The sequence below is a fragment of the Rutilus rutilus genome, assembly GCF_951802725.1.
Source record: "Rutilus rutilus genome assembly, chromosome: 18".
Taxonomy (NCBI): domain Eukaryota; kingdom Metazoa; phylum Chordata; class Actinopteri; order Cypriniformes; family Leuciscidae; genus Rutilus; species Rutilus rutilus.
Genome location: NC_140231.1, coordinates 3,838,126 through 3,865,119, shown reverse-complemented (window position 1 = coordinate 3,865,119; position 26,994 = coordinate 3,838,126). Strand labels below are relative to the sequence as shown.

Below are 26,994 nucleotides of genomic sequence, written 5' to 3'. Positions count from 1 at the left end.
CGTTATATATGATGCGCAATATCACTGCAAATACTGGATATATAAAGCCTTTTGAGGCATATTCTTTACACTGTCAAATTATAAACATGACTAATGAAACATCACATATTCATATTCTTTACACTGTCAAATTATAAACATGACTAATGAAACATCACATATTTTACATTTGAAAAAAACAACTTTACTGACAATAAGTCCAATAATTCTGCACTATACACACACATTACATATATATATATATATATATATATATATATATATATATATATATATATATATATATATATAACTGCAAGCAAATACATATAGGCCTATAATTAAATACTAATAATTAATTAGACATCTTATTAAGACCTAAATATGTTCAGTATTTTGCGAAGGTCAAGACCTAATACTAGACACGCATGTCATTTTATCACACAGAGATGAGAAGAAAAGAATAAGAGAATGATGAAAACTCTTCTGAAATCTGATTTCCCCATAATGTCAGCGTGATGTTTAATGTAATAATACTAGATGATTCCATAAATACTGTAGGATGTGCCTTGAGGATCACACACACTATTTCGAAACAATCAAGGGTTGATTAATTCCACTTTGAATGAAAATTAAAAAAATAACATAAAACACGTATTAGACCATAACCCTCCCAATAAATGCATAAACATAAAAACAAATCAATGACTGAGCGCAGACACTTTGTAAACGTACAAAATGAGCATGTGCAGTCAGCAGATATTGAATTATGTGAGCAAATTGTTTTAATGTATTTAAACTCCTGCTTCCTGCTGCTTCAGGACGAATAATGATGAAAGAGCGTTTCTTCTGCTGGTGAGGACTCAGCCAGATCTCTATTAAATCAGAGCCATATCTAATAAAGCGCTACAGCATAAACCACCTGACATCAATACGTGATTCTTCACAGAGAACTCTCTCAAAAACACGTCCAACACGTCAGTGAAAATAACCTTCAGAAAAGGTTGATCGGTGACATTTCTCAGGTCAAAGTATATGTTTTATGAACCTTTTATATTAAATTAGGAAACATTATATTATTTTATTATATTATGTTATATTAGATTTTGCAAATCTGTTATCAATATATATATATTGTGTATGTAATGTTCTGTTTTGGTTTTGTTTTTCATTCTGTCCCTGTCTGCCAGTGTTCTCTGTCATCATTAGTAACTTCGGTTGCTGATTTGAGTTGCACACCTGTTCACTGTTTCATTGATTATATTCCCTGTGTATTTAAGATATTTGAGTTTTCCTTAGTTTCTTGTGTGTAAAAACAAAACAAAAAAAGTCTCAACTTTTTGACTTGGGTGTCACATCTTTATGGAATGTTCCATTATGTTTAAAGGAGTGGGCTATGCGATGGTATGTATGTTTTTGTATATTTAAACTTAAGTCATATTATAATTATTTTTTAATTCGACAATAAAATAAATTTATCAAATCAAAATATTATGCCAAGTCATGACATGGATGGTTTCTATTTTTGGACACATAAGACAGGATGAGAATATAAAGAATATATAGGCTTATAGGAGTCAGTTTAGTGAAGAACATCTAGAGCTCTTTTTAACCCAAAACAAACCAGCTTATAGTACAACATTGAGCCTGAAGGCCGTCCGTAGGCCTCACAGATATAGAGTTTCAGTGCTATAGCTTATGTCACCTAATCTAACCTACACCTTTCATCTAGATCTACATAACCATTTAACATGATACAGCACATTACAGAAGAAAAATATAATTGGATGGATGGATGGATGGATGGATGGATGGATGGATGGATGGATAGATAGATAGATAGGTAGATAGGTAGATAGATAGATAGATAGATATACCTTCTCAGTGTCTTGGACAGCTTCCTTCTCGAACGCAGTCTTTCTCTGTCCCGTGTCTTTAGGCTCTAGTGAAGGGGAAGGTATAAAGTTGGTTTCGTGTTCTGAAGTCTTCAGCTCTTCTCTGTGTGTGGCTCTTGTGCTTCTGGAGCGCTGGCCGACAGTAAGAGCGTCAAAATCGATGGTTTTACTCTCATACGCTCCTTCTACGTTACAAAACAGCCCTCCGTATTTCTGTCGCGGCACCGGGTCCGCCGAGCCCGGGCGAGCCAGATACACCGGCAGATCCTCGGCCCGGTCCTGGTCCCGTTCCCGTTCCCGGTCCACGCGTTTGCGCTCGCGCTCGCGCTCAGCCATGCTGTGAGTGTGTGAGTGTGTGAGACACACTGAGAAGGACAGGAGAAACTTCACTCGAGCTCCACGCCTCACCGTCACATTTCTGCAGATCCTCCACTGTTTAGGTAACAGCTCCTCAACTTTCGCTAGCAACATTTAGCCTGTTATATTAGATATCATGTTTAACAGATAATTATTTGGGCTATAGGCTCTATATTTGCATACATGCACAGATGAATTTATACATTTTCAAATTAATATTAGAATCAATTAGAGCGCTGGTCTCATAAGCAATATCTAATTCATTATGAAGTGTGACATTTTAGCTTTTTTCTTTTTTCGGGATGTAAATAAATAGTCAGCTGACATATTCTACATATTTATAGGGAAACAGGAAAAGTATCCTATGGAAATGTATTGAATGTAAGCTTCAATACATTTAGACTAATATCACAGATTCATTCTATATAGAGATTGGTTTTTTATATTTTTGATTGATTCTTTGTTTAATTAACTTTGATCTTTGAATTCAATATAGGCTATATATTTAGCTATATCACAAAAGGCTGACATTTAAATATCACATTAAATGCTAAAACACTTTGGGTTTTATATTGTTGACAAATAAGATTATTAATAATATTATCTTGTACAATTTTGGAAGAACTCCCCCAACCACCCGCACACAAAAACTCATTGGTTTAACGAATAAGATTCTAGTTGGTGCACATAAAAGTGTCACATATTGAGTCTTGTTCTTTTTTTTTTTATTATTATGGATTTATTTTGGGCATGTACCATTGTAGCCTAATAGGCCTATGGTATTCTTTTAAATTTCATATAGCTAAATACCATTGTATATTAGAATAGTTATCACATAGCACCATATGAAAAGTCGTCAAGGTCTTTTCTTCCCTATTGTGGGTATATCCGAGTGAAACAAACAAGAACAAATGTAGGGCGGGGCTTGTGGAATTTATTGGATGGTTGTGGTTTGCTATTGGTGGATCTCATGTGAGTGCCCCGCCCTCGAAGAGATTCTGATTCAAGATTACCAGGAATATAAATGATTTAAAAAAATTATGTGCACCGATAAAAAAAAAATAATGATAAGAATAAAAAAATAAGCATTGTCAATTTTCCCTTTTATTTAGTCCTAACAACTGATCTTCACTTGTTAATGGTCTAAAAAATACTTACATTTAAATAATTTTATTTCAGTAATAAAGTCAAGGAGGTACCTACTGTAATAACTATTGGTTTTGAGAAAGCTATGTTCAAGTATTTTCCATTTGATATCAATTGTTTGGCTGGCGCAGGACCCCCTCTTTGTTCAGTTCTGCTGTTGTACCTTTAAAAACACTTGCTGTGAAGAAGAGAGAGAGAGAGAGAGAGAGAGAGAGAGAGAGAGAGAGAGAGAGAGAGAGAGAGAGAGAGAGAGAGAGACTGTCACTGATGATGCAGTTATTTCTCCAGTCAGCACAATGACCAGATTCGGCTCGCTGACGGACTGAATGCTGATGACAACATCACAAACAGGACTCGCTTAGTAATGCTTTACAATATAAGGTTCCATTTCTTAACGTTAGTGTAACTACATGAACTAACCTTGAAAAATACATTATTGAAATCATATATAATGGACCTGAGCTAACAAACTAACAATGAACAGTTGTAATTTTTTATTAACTGACGTAGTTAATGAAGCTCATTTCTGTCAGGACCACTATCGTCAAATACGACTGCCAATTGGACATACAGTTAAGATTGGCGGTTCTGTTCTGGGCAAGAACTCCCGGTGCATCCATGCAGTCTAGCATGCATAAGAGCAGCAATAACCCTGATTAGGGGAAACAGAACAAATCCAACAAGAATGTATTGCAGATATCATTCATTCAATATTTTAATGTACAACATTATTCAAAAATGTAATCTGATTCGAGGGGAATCAGAAGGCCAAATCCTGACTGACAAGAGGAGCTGGGGAGGGAGGAGGGTAATTAGCTCCTGAGAAACGCGATAGCTGCTGATAATACTGAAGGAGCTTATATATGTGTACAGTGATAGGCGTCATATTCCTATAGGTAGACATGTATCAGCTGAGAGTCAGCTGACGCAAGCTTGACTAACGTGAGCTGCCAGAGCTGACGCTACGCTTGATCGTTAGTTAATGCTTTAATTAACATGTTCGACTAATTGGACCTTATTGTAAAGTGTCACCAGTCACTTTTTACTCAGCATTACAAATTACCAAGAACAATCAGAATCAACTTTGTATCAAAATCCAAAAATGGTCTCTTCGTAGTTTCAGTTCACTCTCAGCTCAACATACACAGCTGGAAACAGGCTATCAGTGTACTGTCATACCTATAGCTTGTGTCCTGATGGAGGGGTCATGTTAGCTAGTGTCCTGATGGAGGGGTCATGTTAGATTGTGTCCTGATGGAGGGGTCATGTTAGCTTGTGTCCTGATGGAGTGCTGATGTAGGAGACTATATTGAGTATGACGTACCGCTCTAGCCAGAGGCACAGACATAGAAGTGTCAAAACAAAGATGACAGTGGGAGAGCAATTCACTGTCAACCAGTGGATCATCCAAACATAAGCAGCATATTTCACTGGATAAAAAGGTTTTTCCTCTTAAAGTCCCACTGAAGTGCCTTGTAACGCGCAGCTCTGTATGATGCGTTGATTTTTCACTGAAACAGGAAGCTAAGGCGGGACATATTGAATGGCTCCTCCCCCTTTTCAACTAGCCAATAGCATTTAGTTTACCTCACAGACTGCAAGTCGTACTTGACAGCACCATGGAAACGAATCCGAGCGCTGATGATACGTTAGATTCAATAGTGAATACATTCTAGCCCTTTCATTCTTAACCAACATACAGTTGGAAAGCTGAATAAAACTCGAGCGTTTGTGCAACCGAACACACGTCTCCAACCCATACTGTTACGTGTCAACAGTCGCTTTGGCCAGGTGGTGTTTATAGCATAGGGGGCGGAGCTTTAGATTCTAGAGAGCATTTGATTGGACAGAAGATGTGATGAGAAGCTGAAGTCCACGGTGATGTCATACAAATCTGTGATCCATTTTAGTGAAAGTGAGAGACTGTACGTTTTTGAATGCTTATCTCATAAATGCAAATTTTGTCATTGGTTTGGAGCACACCAACTTATAACCTTGAGGCTAACATATTCATATTTAAAGTAAAAAAAAAAAAAAACTTACATTTTGACTTCAGGGGGCCTTTAACCATTTTATTCACTCTAACAAGTATGATCCAAAGTTTTTATTTTGATGGGTATAAAATTGCTTTGATTCATATTATTAAAGAAAACCTCCTTTTTTCTTTTTTTTTTTTTTTTTTCAATGAGAAGGCAATATGAAATCCAGAAATGCAATTTCTAAATCTAGCTATAAGTGAAGATGGTATAAGTGAAGCTGACACCAGTGTTCAGTTCAGAGACGCCGTTCGAACATCTGAAGAGAAAGAGAGAGGTTGATAAGCAATAATAATTGTGAATTCCTAAGTTTCAAACACAGATCCTCTTAAATATGCTTTATATGACCCGTTAAACATCTCCAAGCTTTTGTCAAATCTATTAGAGACTACGAAAATGGATCACGTGTGTTTTAGGAAAAAATAATTACATCTTGACGAAACTTCTCGGTCATACAGTATATTATACTGTATGTTACAGAGTGTTATAATTACAAAGCATTGAAGAGAAACTCTTATTTGTTTATCTTCTGTCCATAGCAGCACATTTCTATGGAAGCTTGTTTCTGCTACAGAATAAAAAATATAAAGTTAATTGCATCTTTTTATCTTGCAATTCTGACTTTATAACACACAATTGAGTGATGCAAAGTCAGAATTGCGTGATATACACTCACCTAAAGGATTATTAGGAACACCTGTTCAATTTCTCATTAATGCAATTATCTAATCAACCAATCACATGGCAGTTGCTTCAATGCATTTAGGGGTGTGGTCCTGGTCAAGACAATCTCCTGAACTCCAAACTGAATGTCAGAATGGGAAAGAAAGGTGATTTAAGCAATTTTGAGCGTGGCATGGTTGTTGGTGCCAGACGGGCCGGTCTGAGTATTTCACAATCTGCTCAGTTACTGGGATTTTCACGCACAACCATTTCTAGGGTTTACGAAGAATGGTGTGAAAAGGGAAAAACATCCAGTATGCGGCAGTCCTGTGGGCGAAAATGCCTTGTTAATGCTAGAGGTCAGAGGAGAATGGGCCGACTGATTCAAGCTGATAGAAGAGCAACTTTGACTGAAATAACCACTCGTTACAACCGAGCAGTGTTGTGTACTCGACACTCGGACTCGGTCTCGGACTCGGTCTCGAGACCATATTTTAATGGTCTCGGTCTTGTCATGGACTCGTGTGCATTTTGACTCGGAATTGACTCGTACTCGAACATATTAGGACTCGGACTTATTCCCGAGTCCACTCGAGTCCCATTCAAAATATTTCATGATTGTTACTGTATGTTAATATTTCTTTAAATTGTTGTTTGATTGAAACGTACAATGATTGCTGACTTTCTTGTGCGCAACTACGTATGACTTGAGACTGTTCGCGCCACGCAAATGCAGCAGGAGCCTTTTTTACCATTACAGTGTAGGCTACATGATTCCAAGGTATATTTGATTTACTGTTTGAGTATGGTGCCAATTTTATTGTTACCACCAAATATTTTACATATTCTTGAAGATATCTTTAGGTCTGGTTTTTAGACCCAACCTTAGGTTATCCAACCGATCTGGTCTCGGTCTCGACTCGACTCGACTCGGACTCGACTCTCTCTGGTCTCGGTCTCGACTCGGACTCGACTCTCTTTGGCCTCGGTCTCGACTCGGACTCGAGTGAGCTGGTCTCGACTACAACACTGCAACCGAGGTATGCAGCAAAGCATTTGTGAAGCCACAACACACACAACCTTGAGGCGGATGGGCTACAACAGCAGAAGACCCCACCGGTACCACTCATCTCCACTACAAATAGGAAAAAGAGGCTACAATTTGCACGAGCTCACCAAAATTGGACAGTTGAAGACTGGAAAAATGTTGCCTGGTCTGATGAGTCTCGATTTCTGTTGAGACATTCAGATGGTAGAGTCAGAATTTGGCGAAAACAGAATGAGAACATGGATCCATCATGCCTTGTTACCACTGTGCAGGCTGGTGGTGGTGGTGTAATGGTGTGGGGGATGTTTTCTTGGCACACTTTAGGCCCCTTAGTGCCAATTGGGCATCGTTTAAATGCCACGGCCTACCTGAGCATTGTTTCTGACCATGTCCATCCCTTTATGACCACCATGTACCCATCCTCTGATGGCTACTTCCAGCAGGATAATGCACCATGTCACAAAGCTCGAATCATTTCAAATTGGTTTCTTGAACATGACAATGAGTTCACTGTACTAAAATGGCCCCCACAGTCACCAGACCTCAACCCAATAGAGCATCTTTTTGGGATGTGGTGGAACGGGAGCTTCGTGCCCTGGATGTGCATCCCACAAATCTCCATCAACTGCAAGATGCTATCCTATCAATATGGGCCAACATTTCTAAAGAATGCTTTCAGCACCTTGTTGAATCAATGCCACGTAGAATTAAGGCAGTTCTGAAGGCGAAAGGGGGTCAAACACAGTATTAGTATGGTGTTCCTAATAATCCTTTAGGTGAGTGTAAGTCAGAAATGTGTAAACGTTTATTTCTCACAATTCTGACTTTATAACACTTAATTCTGAGAAATAAAGTCAGAATTGCGAGATGTAAATTAGTTGTGAGACTTTTTAATTGTGAGATAAAAAGTCGCAATTATCTTTTAAAACGTTTTATTCTGTGGCGGAAACAAGCTTGCAAACATTTCCTTACACCTACTGTAGGACTTTTAACTTTCTAAGTTATAGTAACTTTTTTACTCACCGTATTCAAAAATATATATTTTTTTTAGGAGACAGAATATATGTGTTATATTATTGGCCATCTCGTATATAAGTGTCTTTTTGTTTAGTTGTTCTTTGTGTTCTTGTTTCTCCATCCGGTTTGTTCTCACCTGTGTCTTGTATTGGTGAATTGTTCCTATGGCAGTAGAGTTGGTGTGTTTGTTTCTTGTTTCATTGGATGTGTATTTTAGTATTGCTCTATTAATGAACCGTGTTTGGGTAAATGGTCTCGTATTCTGAGACTCGCTCTGTTACGATAAGGCTTTCAACCAGGGTCGGTGTTTCCTTCACAATACAACAGGGGAGACTGTTGGCCATTTTAGAATTAAAAATGCATGAGAGATCTTCTCACAAGGCTATACTAGACAAGCATTATCAGCTTAATAAATCATTTATCAATATGATGCATTGTAGTGCTGTTCAACTATACATTAATCTATCCATTTATCCTGCAGAAGTTGAGATGTGTTGCTGTTGACTACCACAAATAGGACATGGGGAGAATGATACCAAAAGGATGGACAGGCAGACACTCATCTTTTACAGATCACCATCCAGACAGCATTACACTCTTCTCCACCTGGCACATGACAAACATTCTACTGGTGTGTAATCACTGTTGATTGATAAGTAGGCAACCGATGATTTCCGAGCACTACATCCGTCTGGATTGCTCAGAGCATTCGGCTGCATGTTTAAATTCACTTATGAAACCTTAATGAAATGATTGGCTGATCACAGTGGAGCTCTGGTTTTTGTATTTCTGTGTCGTTAGACATTTTAACATGTTTGCAGTTCTCAACCCTAACTCGTAACACTCGTATTCCAGAGATACGTTACACTCATCGGTATCTCGGGTGGCTGAAGTTACACATGTTAGAGGAAGCAGAGACGTTGTTAATATTGCATTAGTGTCAGGGAAGTACAACAGGTATAGGTTGCACTAACTTTCTCTGGTTACAGAGAGGTTATTACAACAAATACTTCTTGTGGCTGCAGTGCGCTCTTGTTTAACCATCCTCATCAAGCTCAAATTCTCAACAATCAATTTACTGTTTGCATTTCATTGCATGTCCATTACAGTAAGTTACCAAATGCTGCCAAAAAATATCACTTGCATGGTATAAAACAATGTTTTTGGCTAATAACATTTTCTGTCATTCCTATTAATGGTAATGCGTAGCATCTTATAAATACTGTAAACCTTACAAATTGTGTGAATTGATAATAATGTTATAATGTTATAGTAGTGACTCCAAAGGTGGACATATTTTGCATTCACAAAGGCCTCAATTGTGTACATGCACACACATCATACCACACACCCATATGAAATTATACACGCACACACACACTTAGGGGCTTTCCATAGACATAATGATTTGTATACTGTACAAACTGTATATTCCATTCCCTAACCCATAAACACAACACTCACAGAAAACTTTCTGCACGTTTACATTTTCAAAAAACATAATTCAGTATGATTTACAAGCTGTTTTCCTCATGGGGACCAAAAATGCGATTTCTGGTATTGCCATCATTGTGGTGACATTTTGTCCCCACAGCGTAGGGTTTACCAGGACCACACACACACACACACACACACACACACACAATTCAAACTGATACATTACAGAGATTTTACATTAGAGATTTTACATTAGAGATTCTATATAGTGCACCTAAGTGCATAGTGCATGCCATCAGCTTTTTGTTTTCAGGAGCCGTGTGTTCCTCGTGTCTTTGCATTATGACACCAGATGACACAAACACAAGCTCTGCGTTATCTACCTGTAGCAGAGCTCACGCATTCAGTTCTCGGGGGAGTTCACTGTTGTGAATTTGGCCCTTTTTTTACCTTTTTTGGTCCATATATATATATTTGTACTATATATCCCACAATTCCAAGCAAACTACACTACTAAATCTAGTGCACTACATTACCCATACACCCCCTAGTCAAGGTCTATAAGTAGACCTCACTTCCTTCCTTTCTTCTGCATTGGTGAGGTGTGGGTGTTTGAATGGACACCCAACCATGTCCTTCGGGTCCTTTCCTTAGGATGCGTTAATGACTTTAGACCATCTTGTACATCCTGTTCATCCTGTCTATCCGTTAACACCTGTCCATTTACATCTTGTGAATCTGCTCCATGTGAATCCATGAACGTCATGTCATGTGAATTACTCAAGACTTAATCAACCTGAACTTAAAATGAAAGAGAGCAAAGGACTGGGATTTGTCCCGTGTTTTAATCAGACACGCCATCAAGTTTCTGCAACTCCAACAAACTTTGGAAATATTTAACATCTGATATCCAACACTCACTGCAAAAAGATTTGTGTAGAAGCTCCGCTCATGCTTGTCCCTTTACTTGAAGTAATCACACTCCAGCCATATCTAGTTTTTTAGACCCAGACAGCAACATAGTGTCGGCCCAGATCCGGCCCACATCTGGGCCTTGTGGAATCCATGTGCACCAGATGTGGCCCGGATCTGGGCCGACACTATGTTGCTGTCTGGGTCTGAGAAGCTAGATATGGCTGGAGTGAGATTACGGGTATGACAGTGAGATTCCTGAACCTACTTCCTCGGGGAATTGCTTGATGTAACGGAGCGCGCCACGGCCAGGTTGAATTTGACTTTGGCTCGTGAGAAGCATAAAGTCGTTTGTGTACGATTGGATGAGCGCTCCCAGACAGCAACATAGTGTCGGTCCAGATCCACACGGCCTGGTTACTTTTTAGTAAACTCTGTATACACAAACAATGTTCTCAATGCTGGAGTTCATGTAGAGCCCCTGGTGATACTTCCAGCAAAGTTTCATGTTGTGTCGAGCCGCATTAGTGTTTTAAAAATAGCGATTTTTGATGCTATCATAGTCGTGCCCCATTCACTCCCATTCAAAAGGCAATTTGACCGAAAATGGAAATACGGTCAAACTTAAAAGTGGCGTTTCCATTCTAATTATGCTTTTAAACGAAAGTTTGCCTCGGGTAGATTCACAAAAAGACCCTAGGTTGCATTTTGGCGAGAGTTACCCTTTAATATAGACATATCATATTCTGCAAATTAATAGTCTGTCTGTGTCTGAGATCAGCGTGTTCTCAGTGTGTCCAAAGGTGAAAAAAGAGAGATTATCATATTTCTGAGGAGATATTAGACTTTAATGAAATGAAGCCAAACCTGGTATACAGAATGCCCCAAAAACATATTTACAAGCCAGAGACAGCCAATTAAAGGGAGTTAGAAAGATCATTCGGTACAAACCAGTTAGTGAAAGTCCTGCTGGTACGCTACAGCTGTTCGTTTGAAAGAGTAGAAAACAACTAGGCTCCGGGAAGAGATGATTAAATACAGGGACAGTCGAGGAAGGCGGAAACACATCTGCAGCCGTCACCACAATACACATCGCAAGAATAAACTGCAAAGTGACTCTACTGCTCAAGCTGCAGAAGGAGAAATGTATTCACATCAGGAGGATATAGAGACACATGTACATATCAACAGACATATATATTACACTGCAGTCAGAAAGAGGAACTGCTGAGCTTCATAGACATGGAATATTATTGGTCAATAGGCCTCGTTCATCAACCACAAGCAGAGTGAGTTTCTGTGCAAATCATTCGTAAAAGCAAGTCATTATGTGACAATTTACAGTTTCATTTGCAAACATTTGTTGAATGATGTGAGCATTTACTACAGGATGGTTTTACTTGGGTAAATTCTCGCATGGTGCAATGGTTTTTTGTTACGTGCTACGATTTACACAACTATTTAACTTTCATAAACTGTTGTGACTGTTTACTTATGATCGGTTTTACTTGCGTAAGTTTGCATGGTGCGAAAATTTATGGAAAAAATACGTTTTACTTAAAGGAACACTTATTCACCGTCTTTCCTACATTTAGATAGGTGGGCAAATGCATTTTTGTCTCAGTGCATGCATTGTTTTAGTTTGGCAGTGCCGCCGCTAGCTTAGCTTAGCATAATGAATGGAATCCTTTGTTGCCAGCTAGCATGTCGTGAGTAAAAGTGATCAAAACATATATATTTTTTTAAACTAATTACTTCTTGTGGCCTGCATATTCACAACGAGTACAAATAGCAATGCAGATTAAGACTAGGTGATTTCCTAGGCAGATATTGAGTTGGGACTATATTGGGGTGAAGCACAGGCGAAGCACTGCTACTTGGGCGCAGAGATATCACGCAACACCTGAAATCCCCCCACGTTGAGCCTGGTCATCGATGGCAGTAACTTGTCCCACTCGCCACAGCACAGACACTCTATTTCAGTCGGCATAGATTGGCATATTCCCCCACATTCACACCACCAGTTCGTGTTGGCTCTCGTCCTCACGTCCTCAGGCTGTTGAGCGATCGCAACCTCCTCCTCCTGTCGTTCTAACTCTGGTTCATAGAGGTATGGTTCTGGCTCTCGACTGTCTGAGAAGTCACCCTCTTCGTCTCTCACAAAATCAGCCATGTTCATCGCCATTCACTATGTCTATTATAGGAAAAATAGCCAGCTACTATTCACGCCGGTTGACGGAAGTTGGGGGATTTCAGGTGTTGCGTGTTATCTCTGCGCCCAAGTAGCAGTGCTTCGCCTGTGCTTCACCCTAATATAGTCCCACGTCAATATCTGCCTAGGAAATCGCCTAGTCTTAATCTGCATTGCTATTTGTAATCGTTGTGAATACGCAGGCCACAAGAAGTAATTCGTTTTTTTTTATCACTTTTACTCATGACATGCTAGCTGGCAACAAAGGATTCCATTCATTATGCTAAGCTAAGCTAGCGGCGGCGCTGCCAAACTAAAACAATGCATGCACTGAGACAAAAATGCGTTTGCTCACCTATCTAAATGTAGGAAAGACGGTGAATAAGCCCTATTTAAAAAAACGGTGGAGTGTTCCTTTAAAGGGATACTCCACTTTTTTCGGAAATAGGCTCATTTTACATCTCCCCCAGAGTTGAACAGTTGAGTTTTACCGTTTTAGAATCCATTCAGCCGAACTCCGGGTCTGACGGTACCACTTTTAGCATAGCTTAGCACAGATCATTGATTCTGATGAGTCCAGTAGCATTTCTTTCAAAATGACCAAAGAGTTTCAATATTTTTCCTATTTAAAACTTGACTCTTCTGTAGTTAAACCGTGTACTAAGATCGACGGAAAATGAAAAGTTGCGATTTTCTAAGCCTATATGGCTAGGAACTACTCTCATTCCGGCGTAATAATCAAGGAACTGTGCGGCCGTACCATGGGTGCAGCAGGCGTAGTGATATGACGCAGCGCCTAAAAATAGTCCCCAGCTCGGTAACTTCTTCCAACGTGACCGGGACTAAGTTTGTCTAACCTATTAGACCTATTTTCAGGCGCTGCGTCATATCACTACGCCTGCTGCACCCATGGTACAGCCGCACAGTTCCTTGATTATTACGCTGGAATGAGAGTATAGTTCCTAGTCATATAGGCTTAGAAAATCGCAACTTTTCATTTTCCGTCGATCTTAGTACACGGTTTAACTACAGAAGAGTCAAGTTTTAAATAGGAAAAATATTGAAACTCTTTGGTCATTTTGAAAGAAATGCTACTGGACTCATCAGAATCAATGATCTGTGCTAAGCTATGCTAAAAGTGGTACCGTCAGACCCGGAGTTCGGCTGAATGGATTCGAAAACGGTAAAACTCAACTGTTTAACTCTGGGGGAGATGTAAAATGAGCTTATTTCCGAAAAAAGTGGAGTATCCCTTTAAAGTTTAAAAACTGTCACATGGTACAATAATTTACACAATAACAGTTTAGCGTCGCCATGAAATGAAAAATCACCCAATCTGTTTTCTAAATGCATGTTAAATATTTTATTGTGAACAATTCATTCTGTACTGTACAGGGTTAAATTAAAACTTGTTTTTTTGAACTCGTCATTTTTTTTTTATTTATTAAAATGTCACAGCTGGATCTTTGGATCTCTGGTGATGTATGCAGGACTTCTCCAAACATGTAGTCCACTTAAACCCTGTTTCTTTTTTACAGTCGATTGCAAGCTCATTCATTCGAGTGCAACACACACATCCAAAAATCCTAAAACCGAGTTCTTGCCCTACATTTTTTCTTTTCTATAATTCCAGTCACAGTATGGAAGACAAATTCGGTCACTACTTCCATTTCATCACAACTGATGAAACCATTTCATAAACTGTTGCATGTTACTATTTAATTCATAAATGGCTACTTGTGTAAACTTGCATGGTGCAGCAATGTGCATTAAAAATAGTTTTGTTCAGTAAACCTTTACACATTAATGTTTTTAAGAATGATTTACATAAAAAATAAATGTTGCTTGTGATGGAGGAATGAGGCCCGATACAATACAAAAAGAAATATATTAAAAACCAGGCTGCCCAGTATTGGTTTTTCCTCTGAACAGCAGGTTGGTTGCAGTAGTCTACTCAACTTTCTAGGGGTAAACAAAAACTGCTAGTGTGGATGGTTTGTTGTGGCTTTCTCTCTCAATCTGTCTCTTTCTCCGGCAGTGAGGAAGACACCTCTCCTAAGGGGTCCTGACCACAGAGATGCGACAGTCGCCTCACTAACAGGCCCTGAGTCAGCACACATTACTCCTGCAACGGCGTCCATTTCGCTTTTCCGTTTCCCAAAGTGTGTGTGGGAGGAGAGACAGATAGACAGAGTGAGAAAGAAAGGGGTTTGTGGGTTGTGGTTGGTAGCAGTCGCAGTAGATCATGGCGGGTCCCTGCATGGCAGAGATAATCCATGATCCTCTAGTTGGGTTGATGATGGTGTTTTCGTCACGCTTGTATTGGTCTGTAAGTGTGATTTCAAGCATTCTGTCCTGGTTCTCCACAGAGGTGTAATCTAATCCAGTGCAGATAATCCCAATAAAATCCATCATCATTAACTCTGAATTTCCCACTTCTACACGAGCAAAAACAAAACAGCCAGTAATACACCTTGAGTCGTAACAACCGGACGACTGCAGTTGCATGCGACAGCTCCAGGTTGCTTCAAATCCTGTGTGCGCAAGGACAAAAACTCGGATCAGTTCAACATACACCCACGGTGGAGCCATTCAAATCCTACAGGATAATGAACAATATTATTCGGTGAAAAAAAAAAAAATGCAACATGTTTGTTTCAGTAATTTTATAAATGTAAATATATCAATTCTGTATAAAAATATATATATATATATATAAATCAAGTAGTGTGATACAAGATGTCAAAAGAATGCATTGTTTGCTTCTGGTTCATGTACACAAAAGTAGCAGCAACTTATTGCTACAGTTATTACTCATATGTTATGTTTAATTGTGCTTTTTCAAATGAATCCAAATAGGATCCAACAGGATAATGGGAATATCATTTAACCCTCTGGTGCTGTTCGGTTATTTTTTACTTCATCGGAATGGTACGAAATTTGGTAAATGTTTTGGCACACACACACACAAAATCTTGAACATGATTTGAAAGAGTTAAATGATCCTGAAAAAAATAGTCACACTTGTAGTTGTATTGGAAATGAATGGGAAGCTAATTTCATCTAGTGGAAGCGTTTGGTACTGCAGCCAAACAAAATCTTGCTGAAAGCTCACATTTGGAGCACAGCTTGTAAAACGTTTTGGAAAATATAGATTTCATATAAAAATTAGATGTTGTATTTGTGTTTCTTTTATAATGAAGTTTATAACTTTTTTCAAGGTCACTTTTTTAAGCTTTTTTCACTTCAGCAATAATCTGCCAAGTGTCGTCTTTAAAAAGAGACCAAACTTCAGTCAGTGCTCGTCCGTTTAAGTTGGAAATTAAATTTTCAGGTCCATGCCCAAAAAGTGAATAAATGGATTATAACTATTGCATAAATATATAATTTAGTACCATAAAAATCTCCTAAAAATATAAAATATTAAATCAAAAACATTGTCAAACTAAAATATAGTACAATCATTTCATTGAAATAAAAAACGGTAATTTTTGACCGACACACGAACAGGACCACTGAGTTAAAGGAAGTTTGGATGCTAAAATACCAATGTGCAAGTAATTATGGTTTTTACTGCTGGCAAATAAGTAAACTGCAGTAGTTCCCTTTCAATACACAATAAATAAATGTAATGTTCTTATTGTACTCAGTAGTATCATCTAGTCGTGAACCCCTAATACAATAGTTTAGTCTCAGTCAAGGTCTAAAACTTGGCTTTCTGAATGAATTATATTTTCCTCAAAAAAACTTGAACACAAGGAAGACAAAAAGATTCTACACTCACCTCTGCAGGAGATGTCACAGACATCAAGGCCAAAGAATAAAGGCAAGAGAGAAGAATAAAAAGAGAAATAGAAACTGAAAGAAAGAAAGAAAGAAAGAAAGAAAGAAAGAAAGAAAGAAAGAAAGAAAGAAAGAAAGAAAGAAAGAAAGAAAGAAAGAAAGAAAGAAAGAAAGAAAGAAAGAAAGATGTATTAATTAAGGTTACAGCCAGGATAGGAAAATGAGCAACATCAATATTAGAACAAACAACAGGAGACATGATCATTCTGACAGATCGTCTTCTGTAAATCATTAGTCTGACAGCTCGTAACTACACATGTTATAAACATGTCTTACCTTCTCCTCTAGATCTTTAATCTGTCTCCTCTGAATGTCAGTCTTATCTTCCAGATCTCTGATCCTCTGCATTGAGAGAAACACTCATTTCAGTGTGATTATCTTCAATATGTCATCGCTCAGTAATCTAAAGCACAATTATCACAGAGCTCAATAATGGAGAATACAGCGGGTCCAAAAGTCTACTAGAGCACTAGTTGAATGCACCACTGAAAATAAGAAAAGTATGTGGGTTTTACTACATGCTTTGGTATTATATTTGGTATTTCCTGATAATTTGCTGCCCTCTTCTGTATATAACAGCTATTGCATCAGGTCACCATCTGACATTAATCACACAAAACCAACACATTTAAAGCTGCAGTCCGCAGTTTTTCCTCTTTGTTGCCGTCTCTGTTCGAAATCTGCAATTGCAGTTATTCGCGGAATTATCAACTTTACGTGGGTTGTGCCTCGGCACGGCACAGCACGGATGAACACAATGGTTTGAGGAGAACGTGCGGCTGTCAGTCGCCGCCGGTGTGGATACTTCTAATAATTCTACTTTTTGGAAGTATGACCAACATAAGACAAATGTCGTCTGAACAAGTAACATCCACTTTTGTTCTGTCCCTTGTTGAAGGGAAGAAAAGCATTGCAGTAAATCGCACTGATTAAATCTAACGATCACTTATCATATCACGTCAAACCGTGCCATTTCACTTCCGATATTTGTCCTTGTTTTCGCATGGGCCGGTTGCAGTCTCTTTTTTTCTCCGAAGTCCGAAGTCTTTTGCATTTTACAGCGGGTGAACCTCCAGCTGTCACTGGTGATTGTCGTTTGAACCTTTCTGGATCCGCCATCAAATTGATAAGTTTAATTATATCAAGTGCTGTGAGAAACAGCTATAAATCTCCAGCATCCTCGCACTCATAGCCGAATAGCCGAGACTCTTCTTTATGTGGACAGATGTGACGTAATGATGCAAACACATGCTCGAATTTCCCGTGGAAATCCACCAGTACCACTGGAGTTAAAAACATTATTACAAGCTTACCGTTTTGAATGGAGCTACGGCAAGCAGAGAGCTCTGAACACTGGCTGGTGATGTACTTGCTCAAACATTTATTTTGGATCATTTTTAACCCAAAAAAGCTACGGACTGCAGCTTTAAACAAGTTTTTATACACATTAACAGTCTTTTATAGTGTTTGCATTACAGTTACCAGATTATTACTGCATTTCACTCACATTCATGACTGACTGTGAAATACTGCAGTGATATTTCCTTTTGTTTATTGTTTGATGGCATAATGCCCTTCTAATGTTTCCAAAACCAGTTTATAAATCGACTGAATAGTCAAACCGGTGAAATTGGTTGGAAAATTAGTCATCACTTTTGGCATTTTTGAATCAAAATGAACCAAAAACCTCTGAGAGAGGCCGTTTTCATGAAGATCCCTCGCTAGTGTTTTGTTGTAGTAAAGTTGTAACCTTGTTCCTTGAAAAGTCAATGGAATCATTTTAAAGGAACTTTTTGGGACTTTAGCTTATCCCCCAGAGTTAGATAAGTCCATACATACCCTTCTCATCTCCGTGCGTGCCGTAACTCTGTCTGACGCACCCACCGCTAGCCTAGCTTAGCACAAAGACTGGAGGTAAATGGCTCCAGCTAGCATACTGCTCCCAATACGTGACAAAATAACGCCAACATTTTCCTATTTACATGTTGTGATTTGTATAGTCACGGTGTGTACAAATAACAATGTCACATGAGACACCGCCATCTTCTAACCGTATAAAATGTTTGCGTTATTTTGTCACGTATTGGGAGCAGTATGCTAGCTGGAGCCATTTACCTCCAGTCTTTGTGCTAAGCTAGGCTAGCGGTGGGTGCGTCAGACAGAGTTACGGCACGCACGGAGATGAGAAGGGTATGTATGGACTTATCTAACTCTGGGGGATACGGTGAATAAGCTAAAGTCCAAAAAGTCGGCGTGTTCCTTTAAATGATACTGAAATGTCATTCTTTATATCAGTAATGAAGCAACAACACACATCTGACGAGGTGAAATGTTTCCGACTCTTAATGACTATCATGTTCAGCATATACTGTCTCCTGTAGCAGATTTCGGTTCCTGTAGGTGTTCAGTGGATCACTTCATGACTTTCATGTTGTCTGTACTCTTCTTCTTGCATTTGGTTATTTCTTCAACAATGTATCATTTATTAATTAGTGGGTCATGCTACAAAACAGCTGCCATTTGTGTCCCACACATACACGAGTCAAACATCACTTTAAAAATGAATAGCTGATGATGAATACAATGATGATTGAGGGATGTGCAAATAAACATTCCTCAAAAGCCTGATGTATCATATTTGATACATACATTTAGCCATGCCAGCAAAATGCCCTCAACCACATCACAGAGCAACTGGGTCTCCTAGATTTTCCTCCAGTCCTTATACATTTTAAGAAAAGAAAAAAAAAACTTTATATGATTACTTAATATGATAAACTTAAAATTATTATTTTTTCATCATGAGGATTCAGTGGCCTGTCTCTATGAAAGTATGGCACATGCATTTAAATGTATTAAATGATTTGAAAAGAAAGTGTGTTGTGTGTTGTGTACCTGATGGGCCTGATGGAGCAGCTCCATGCGCTCCTGCAGAACCTGACAGTCGTACTCTCGACTCTTGCGCAGCATCTGTCTGCGCAGTCTCTCCACGGCCGAGCGCAACTCGTCCTTCTGCAGCTCGTCCAGAGGCTCTCCGTATTTGATCACTTTATCCTGCTGCAATGCGTTGTACAGAGTAGCCTCCAACTCCTGGATTTGCTGTTGCACACACACACACACACACATGTACAGTTACAGATTGCGACGGTAAGGTGGTAGTTGTGTGGACTGTCAATGGAGATATACAGTATGTATATATACACTACTGGTCAAAAGTTTTAGATCGGTAAGATTTTTTATGTTTTTAAAAGAAGTCTCTTCTGCTCACCAAGGCTTGATTAAAAATACAAACAAAAACAGTCATATTGTGAAATATTATTACAATTTAAAACCGCTGTTTTATTCCTGTGATCAAAGCTGAATTTTCAGCATCATTACTCCAGTCTTCAGTGTCACATGATCCTTCAGAAATCACTCTAATATGATGATTTGATGCTCAAGAAACATTTATGATTATTATCAGTGTTGAAAACAGTTTTTTACATTTTTATTTCAGGACGCTATGATGAATAGAAAGTTCAAAAGAGCAGCATTTATCTGAAATGGAAAGCTTTTGTAACATTAAACACTACCGGTCAAAAGTTTGGGGTCAGTAAGAATTTTAATTTTATTTTTTGGGGAAAGAAATAAAATAAATCAATACTTTTATTCATCAAGGATGAGTTAAACTGATCAAAAGTTACAGTAAAGACATTTATAATGTTAGAAAATATTCTATTTTAAATAAATGCTGTTCTTTTGAACTTTCTATTCATCAAAGAATTTTTATGATTTTTGATTTTAGAATGAATGTGACACTGAAGACTGGAGTAATGATGCTGAGAATTCAGCTTTCATCTGAGGAATAAATTACATTTTAAAATATATTAAAATAGAAAACAGTCATTTTAAATTATCATAATATTTCACAATATTTTTTATTGTTTTTTTTTATCAAATAAATGCAGCCTTGGTGAGCAGAAGAGACTTCTTTTAAAAACATAAAAAATCTTATATATATATATATATATTATACTATATAATATATATATACAGTATATAATATATATTCATTTGTGTTTCGAACATTAACAAAAGTCTTTCAGTTTTTGAACGTTATGATGGTGTGTAAATGATGACAGAATTTTCATTTTGTTCACCCAACTCTTAACCAACAGTTTTAAGGGTGGGTTAAGGTGTAAGGGAAGGTTCAACAGTCTAAATATAGATGTAATTACAGAAATTAATTATTGCTGCAATTTCATGCAGGTGTTTTTCTAAATATTGTACAATGTAAAAACAAAAACATGTATGTAAACATTAAGTGCAGTCTATCAAATGATTAATTTAAATGTTAGTACATTGGGCCCTATTTTAACGATCTGAAACGCAAGTATCAAGCGCGAAACGCAAGTAACTTTGTGGGCGGATCTCGGGCACTGTTGCTATTATACCGGCGGGATAAATGACTCTTGCGCCTGACACAAATCTAAAATGGGTTGGTCTGAAGTAGCTTCATTACTCATAGGTGTGGTTTGGGCGTAACGTGAAATAAACCAATCAGAGCGTCATCTCACATTCCCTTTAAGAGCAGGCGTGCTTGTTCCATGGCGGTTTGCTATAATAACGGCGGATTTGCCAGACGCACGCCAGGAGCTTTCACAGCCGAGGAGACCGACGTTCTCGTCAGGGCCGTAAAACACAGAGAAGTGACATAGTATGGGGATGGAGAAACACACCCAAATTAGCTTCGGTTAAACAGGCGTATAATAATTTGGGTAAATGTGTAAGCTAGATTTATGCCTATTTTTTCACAACTTCATAGACACCACAATGATTTCCCTCGTGTGTTAATATTTTTCCTTGTAATAATGTGGTTTTCTAAAATTGAGAACTGCTGCGTCTGTGTGTAGATGAGATCAGCAAAGTGTATGCGCGTTGTGCACACGCTACATTGATTATGGCCAAGCATGCGCCCTTAAAATAGCATATGAGTGACATGCGCAAGACGTCACTGACTTTAGACTAGGTTTCTACTGGTCTGTGGCGGAAATGTTTTCTGAAACTGCAAAATAGCACCAGGGAACGTTTGCGCCGGAACACGCCTCCTCTTTTCGCTGAACCGCCCCCGGGAGCGCAAGTTCATTCCCTAATTTACCGACGTGCGTCTGTGGAGGGAAAAGTCCGCTGCGCGCGGGTGCAAAATAGGAATGATACATGCGTCGGTGTACAAAGTCAATTGCGCTGGGTGCAAGATAGGGCTCATTGTATTTAAAGACACAATATAAAGTGGGACAATATCGTTTTTCTGTATTTTTTTCGTATTCGGATTAAAATCAAATAATGGTTTGGTTCATGGTTTAGAGCACCAATGCAGAAAATATAGTGCCAAAATACACTTTGGAACAAAGAAAACTATTGTAGAATGAACTGGTCCATGCGAATTTTGACAAGACAAACCTTTCGCGGCACTATAATGAAAATCTATTTGACCACCACATTAAAGGTCATATAAAAACACTAAAAATGATACATCATTAGCAGATGGAGATTTTACCGCTATGTCTTTCTAACAGACTCAAAAACACAAAATATCAAAATTAACACAATATATACCACTTTCTAAAACAGAATATCATAGTAATTGTTTCACTGAAGTTCATAAGAGGAAGAAATGTCTGAAAATGGATCAATATTTCACCATATAAGCCTGGTCCAGCGCCTGCTTCCGGTAGTCCAGCTCCTCCTCCAGATATCCCTTTTGTTTGCAGAACATCTCCTGCAAGTCAACCGTCAGGGTTTTATAAGCATCATGTTGTAGATGCCATTAAAACATTAGTCAGAGTGTGCCAAACTTAATTACTTAATTCAACAACTTAATTAAACTGATAGACCCGTAACATATAATGCAACCCCTGTGTATTATCCTAAAAGTTAAGTTCACCAAAAATCTACTGTTAGCGAAAGAATAATAACAATGATAGATTTACCTTTTACCTTTTAAACAAGTTGAGTCTTGTTTAAAGACTCCCAGACCCAAGTAACACACATCTGAGTGGACTGTGCAGATCACTAATGCAAACATAAATCTGCAGCAACCTATTTTGCTTAGTTCGAAAATGTAAAACCTTTTAAACCTTTTTATTATTTGTATGTATTTTTAAAAACAGAGGAATTCATTAAAATTACAATTTTAGAATTTTAAAATTTACTAAATTACAAAATATTCGTTCATCAGATGAATGTTATGTACTGTACACTTCTACCTGACTGAATTTACATTACTCAATATCTTAAACTTTTAATCTGAAGGCTTATGCCTAAATGTTTGAAACTGGTTTTGCATATAAAAACTGTGTGTCCAGCAGGGCGGGGCCGAGAGCCGCGAGAACGGAGCGAAACCAGTGGCGCGACTGTTAATGAGCTACTTTTTCTAAAACGTTATTATATATTTATTTATAAATTGGTGATTTAAAGTGGATAGTAAAGTGGCATACATGGGTAAACAAATTACATTGATTGTCATTAAATAACAAAATCATTATTTTTTTATTAAATGTGTCCAAACTTTTAACTGGTACTGTGCGTAAGACAAGTAATGTGTAAAGATAAGACTTGTTGTTCGTACCATCTCGAGCTCCAGGTCCATCATCTTCTGATGCAGAGCTGCTTCTGTTCCTTCAATCTGCTGAATCCACTAAACCACAACACACAAAAATACACACATTCTGTCATCTCTTCATTGCAAATCATTACACTGGTCTACAATTTTAAAGAAGTCGCCTGCTTCAGAAATAAGATTGTGCTATTAATGTGCTGAATTATAATATAACAATTAAAACAACTGATTGGCTACGTTTTTACATTTTTAAAACGTTTACACTGCATTAGTTCAGCAGAGTGATGTAAGCTTCGTTATGATTGCATCATCCATGACTTCTGGGAATAACACAATGCAAGTCATACCAGATTCACATTGCATCATTTATTGTTTTGCCTCAAAAAAAGTACTGTCCAAACCCAGTCAAAGATGTATTTTAGTCATTTCTGATTTCAATTGAGATCCCTCCCCTTTATTTCTCACTTATCCTCCACCATTCCCAAGTCAAGGGGTCGTATACTGACCCAATGGCATATCTTGAAAACTAGAGCCAATCAACAATTTTAAGCATCATTTTCATTTCATTAGTAAAGTTTGACATTTATTTCAGAAGCATTTTGGCTGTAGACCAGTGTTGTTATTGTCCTTTACTAACAGATTGAGAAAAGTAAATGTATATGCACATGTACAGTACTGTGCAAAAAGTCTTAGGCATGTTAATGACACACTACAGCACAAGATATAAATAACTGACTTAAAACCTTTTTTTTTGGAGGGGGGGGAATATTAACATGCCTAAGACTTTTGCACAGTACTGTATATGTAAAGAAAAGTATATGTAATGACAGTCAGACATTCAGTGGCTGTTTTTGGTTCTCTCTAGTGTACTTAACCTGAAACAGGAACCCACGTACCTTCTCAGCGAGAGACAGCACAGTACTCGCTTGAATAATGGCCACCTGCTCCTCATTCCTCAAGTTCTGCGTAAAGCCAGAAACACGTACTGAGCATTTACACTACAACTGGTAATATTCTAGCTTATCGCAGAAAGAAAAATGTTGCGTGGATTGTGGTGTGTGACGTACCCCGTTATCCCCGAGTATGTCCAACAGCTTGATGAGGTCTGGTATACACACGTCCTGTTGAGAGGAGATGACAGCAGAACTGGCTCATGAGATCTTACTGTTATTAAAAGCAAAGTGGCAGTGAATGAATTCATACTCACCTTCACTCCCTCCTTTATACAGTAGATCTGTAGTGCACTCACTCCCTCAGAGAAAGGATGGATTTGAAGGTTAAACGGAGGCGATCTCCTCTCACGCTCCTGGCAGATTACATCAAACACACGTTACACACTTACACCAACAGCATGATCATGTGCACTATGTCTAATGTCTCCACTATACCGTGCACATAGATAATAGATCGTTTCATTTCAGAAGGCTGTTGCATTTCTGTACTTCCACCACTAGGTGGACGCATCCATTTGGGAATGTAAAACGAGATGAGAGACAGAGAGTGTTTTTGTTTGTCTAGAAGGAGCATTTTGGCATAGCAACTATCCATGGAAGTATGTGCACATTTGTGTTTTACTTACAGATAAATAAAGAGCTGTGCAAATTTCATGCTGTATGATATATTGCACTTGCTCCAGGAAGCACATTTGTAAGATAACACAGCAGTCCTGTATATTTCAGTGGACCCCCTTGGTCAAAATCACAGTGCGAGGATGGAAAAGCCAGATCTGAACACCATTATGCTGCTCTAATAGCCATCTGAAGGAAACTGTAACACTGCTAAATGGCAGTAATTTTACAGAAGCCTCCAATAACCAGGAATAATGATTAGAACAAAACTACAGACTGACTGAATTACATCATGATTTTCTTATGACCTCCTTAATAAAAATTCCTTAAGAACAAATGAAGCAGTAGTTACAAGTATGTATTTTATGTCGCAATTTAAAGGGGACCTATTATGCAAAATTCACTTCTATATTGTTTTTGAACATATTTATGTGTCCGCATGGTAAAAAATCCATTCACTCTGTTTGTTACTTTCCTCATAAATCTGAAACAGTGCCTCAAAATGAGCCATTTAGGAATGTGCTCCAATATGACGTCACATTGGAACAAGCCCCGCCCACGACTGCAGACAGACTCCGCCCTATTAGCTTAGCCCCGCCCCTCAGTGAGCGGTACACAGTCCGCCATTGTTTATCTCCTCGCCAGAGCATTCAACAGCAGCATTCAAGAAGTTTATTCTTATTAAAGCTACTAAAGTTATTCAGTCAAGAGCAGTGAGTGATTTTCTGTTTTTCTTTTGTTGTTTGGGTCAAATTAACATCAAATATGTGTATATTACGCTGCTTTTACTTTAATACACAGATCTAATATACACATGTGATTTCTTCCCGTCGTGTACGTTCACAGACATAACTAACTGTGTTTATGTGAGCTCTGTGTTTTTTTGACATAACCTTGTGTGTATTTGCATTGGATGTGTGCGCTCAGAAAACCATATATCAGAAGTTTAGACTGATATGGCTTTAAAACGCATGTAGATAATAAGCTTTCATGATGATGAAGAACTGCAATGTCATGTGAGTGTGACCTTGTATCCGAGGCACAAGCTGTACAGGCTCCGCCCTCTTCTGGAAAGGGGGCGGGGAGCAGCAGCTCATTTGCATTTAAAGACACATGCACGAAAACGGCATGTTTTTCCTTCCACTCAAACATGGGACAACATGTTATAATAAATGATCTGTGGGGTATTTTGAGCTGAAACTTCACAGACACACTCTGTGGACACCTAAGGCTTATATTACATCTTGTGAAAAGGTGAATAACTGATTTGTGGACAGAGATAGAGCTCAAACCTCCAGCTCAAGTATGCGAAACTCCAGTAGTTCATTCTGATCTCTCGAGTCCTGTAGTTCCTGCTGCAGCTTTCCGTTTTCATTCTCCAACTTTTCAACCTGTCAAAGAAACATTACAAAATGTGACTAATGGACCTTATGAAAGACTTTCATTGATTGTGCTTTTTACAAATGGATTTTTGAGTCCTACGAACCTCTCAGGATCTATATAATGTATATATAACTGTTGAATAGAAAGTTCAAAAGAACAGCAGAATTAGCTTGAAATAGAAATCTTTTGTAAAATCTTTTTGTATAAATGTCTTTTCTGTCACCTTTGAACGATGTAATGCATTTTTGCTGATTAAAAGTAATGTTTTAAAAATTTTAAGAAAAAAAATCAGATCAACGTGTGATCGTCAACGAGTGGATCTCTGAGCTGAGTGAGTGGAGGCGGGGCTCATTTGCATATTCATAGAACCGCGTATACTAAATGAGGCAAGGGTGTCGAGTTACATTCAAGATATTTTAAGACATGAAGAAACTTTTTTCAAGGAAAAAACATTTAAATATGTCATTTTGGTGATCAAAGATGAGTTTAAAGGGATAAGATTATTGAATACAGGGGGACTTTAAAAGAATCTTAAATATTCCAACCTTTTGCATTTGATACAAATATTTTAACATTTTATTACAGTACACTTACATTTACCTGAATGTAACTACATGTATAATAACACTCTTGATCCTAAACTTGCCCCTGAACCTACCGTACAATTTTAAAGACACCTAATATAAAGTGAGACCCAGACTTTTGCTGGAATATGATGACATTTGGTGACTTGTTTGTAATTGGTACTGCCACATTAGGGGCTTTCGCACCGGAGGAACCTTTTCATAGTCCCTACAACTATTGGCGTAAGGAAGCTCACGGATTTTGGCGCGTTCGCACCGCAGGAACTGGGAACGACTTCAGTTCTAGGAACTCCTTTTGGAGGAACTAATTTAGCTCCTACTTCAGAGTCGGTCCAAA

General features: G+C 38.2%; 1 protein-coding gene across 1 annotated transcript in view; it reads right to left on the bottom strand.

Annotated features, from left to right (window-relative positions):
• Positions 1–11,319: 11,319 nt before the first annotated feature.
• The window catches only part of jakmip2 (janus kinase and microtubule interacting protein 2), a 47,348-nt gene continuing 31,673 nt past the window's right edge, over positions 11,320–26,994 (bottom strand). Inside the window, exons 13-23 of the mRNA XM_084386846.1 lie at positions 25,983–26,081; positions 24,330–24,428; positions 24,190–24,243; positions 24,019–24,084; positions 23,132–23,200; positions 22,205–22,282; positions 19,420–19,623; positions 16,801–16,866; positions 16,466–16,539; positions 14,013–15,215; positions 11,320–12,070 (exon numbers count right to left, since the gene is read on the bottom strand). Of these exons, the coding sequence (XP_084242972.1) occupies positions 16,489–16,539; positions 16,801–16,866; positions 19,420–19,623; positions 22,205–22,282; positions 23,132–23,200; positions 24,019–24,084; positions 24,190–24,243; positions 24,330–24,428; positions 25,983–26,081 (786 nt within the window). The 3' untranslated portion in view covers positions 11,320–12,070; positions 14,013–15,215; positions 16,466–16,488. The remainder of the gene's footprint in view (positions 12,071–14,012; positions 15,216–16,465; positions 16,540–16,800; positions 16,867–19,419; positions 19,624–22,204; positions 22,283–23,131; positions 23,201–24,018; positions 24,085–24,189; positions 24,244–24,329; positions 24,429–25,982; positions 26,082–26,994) is intronic.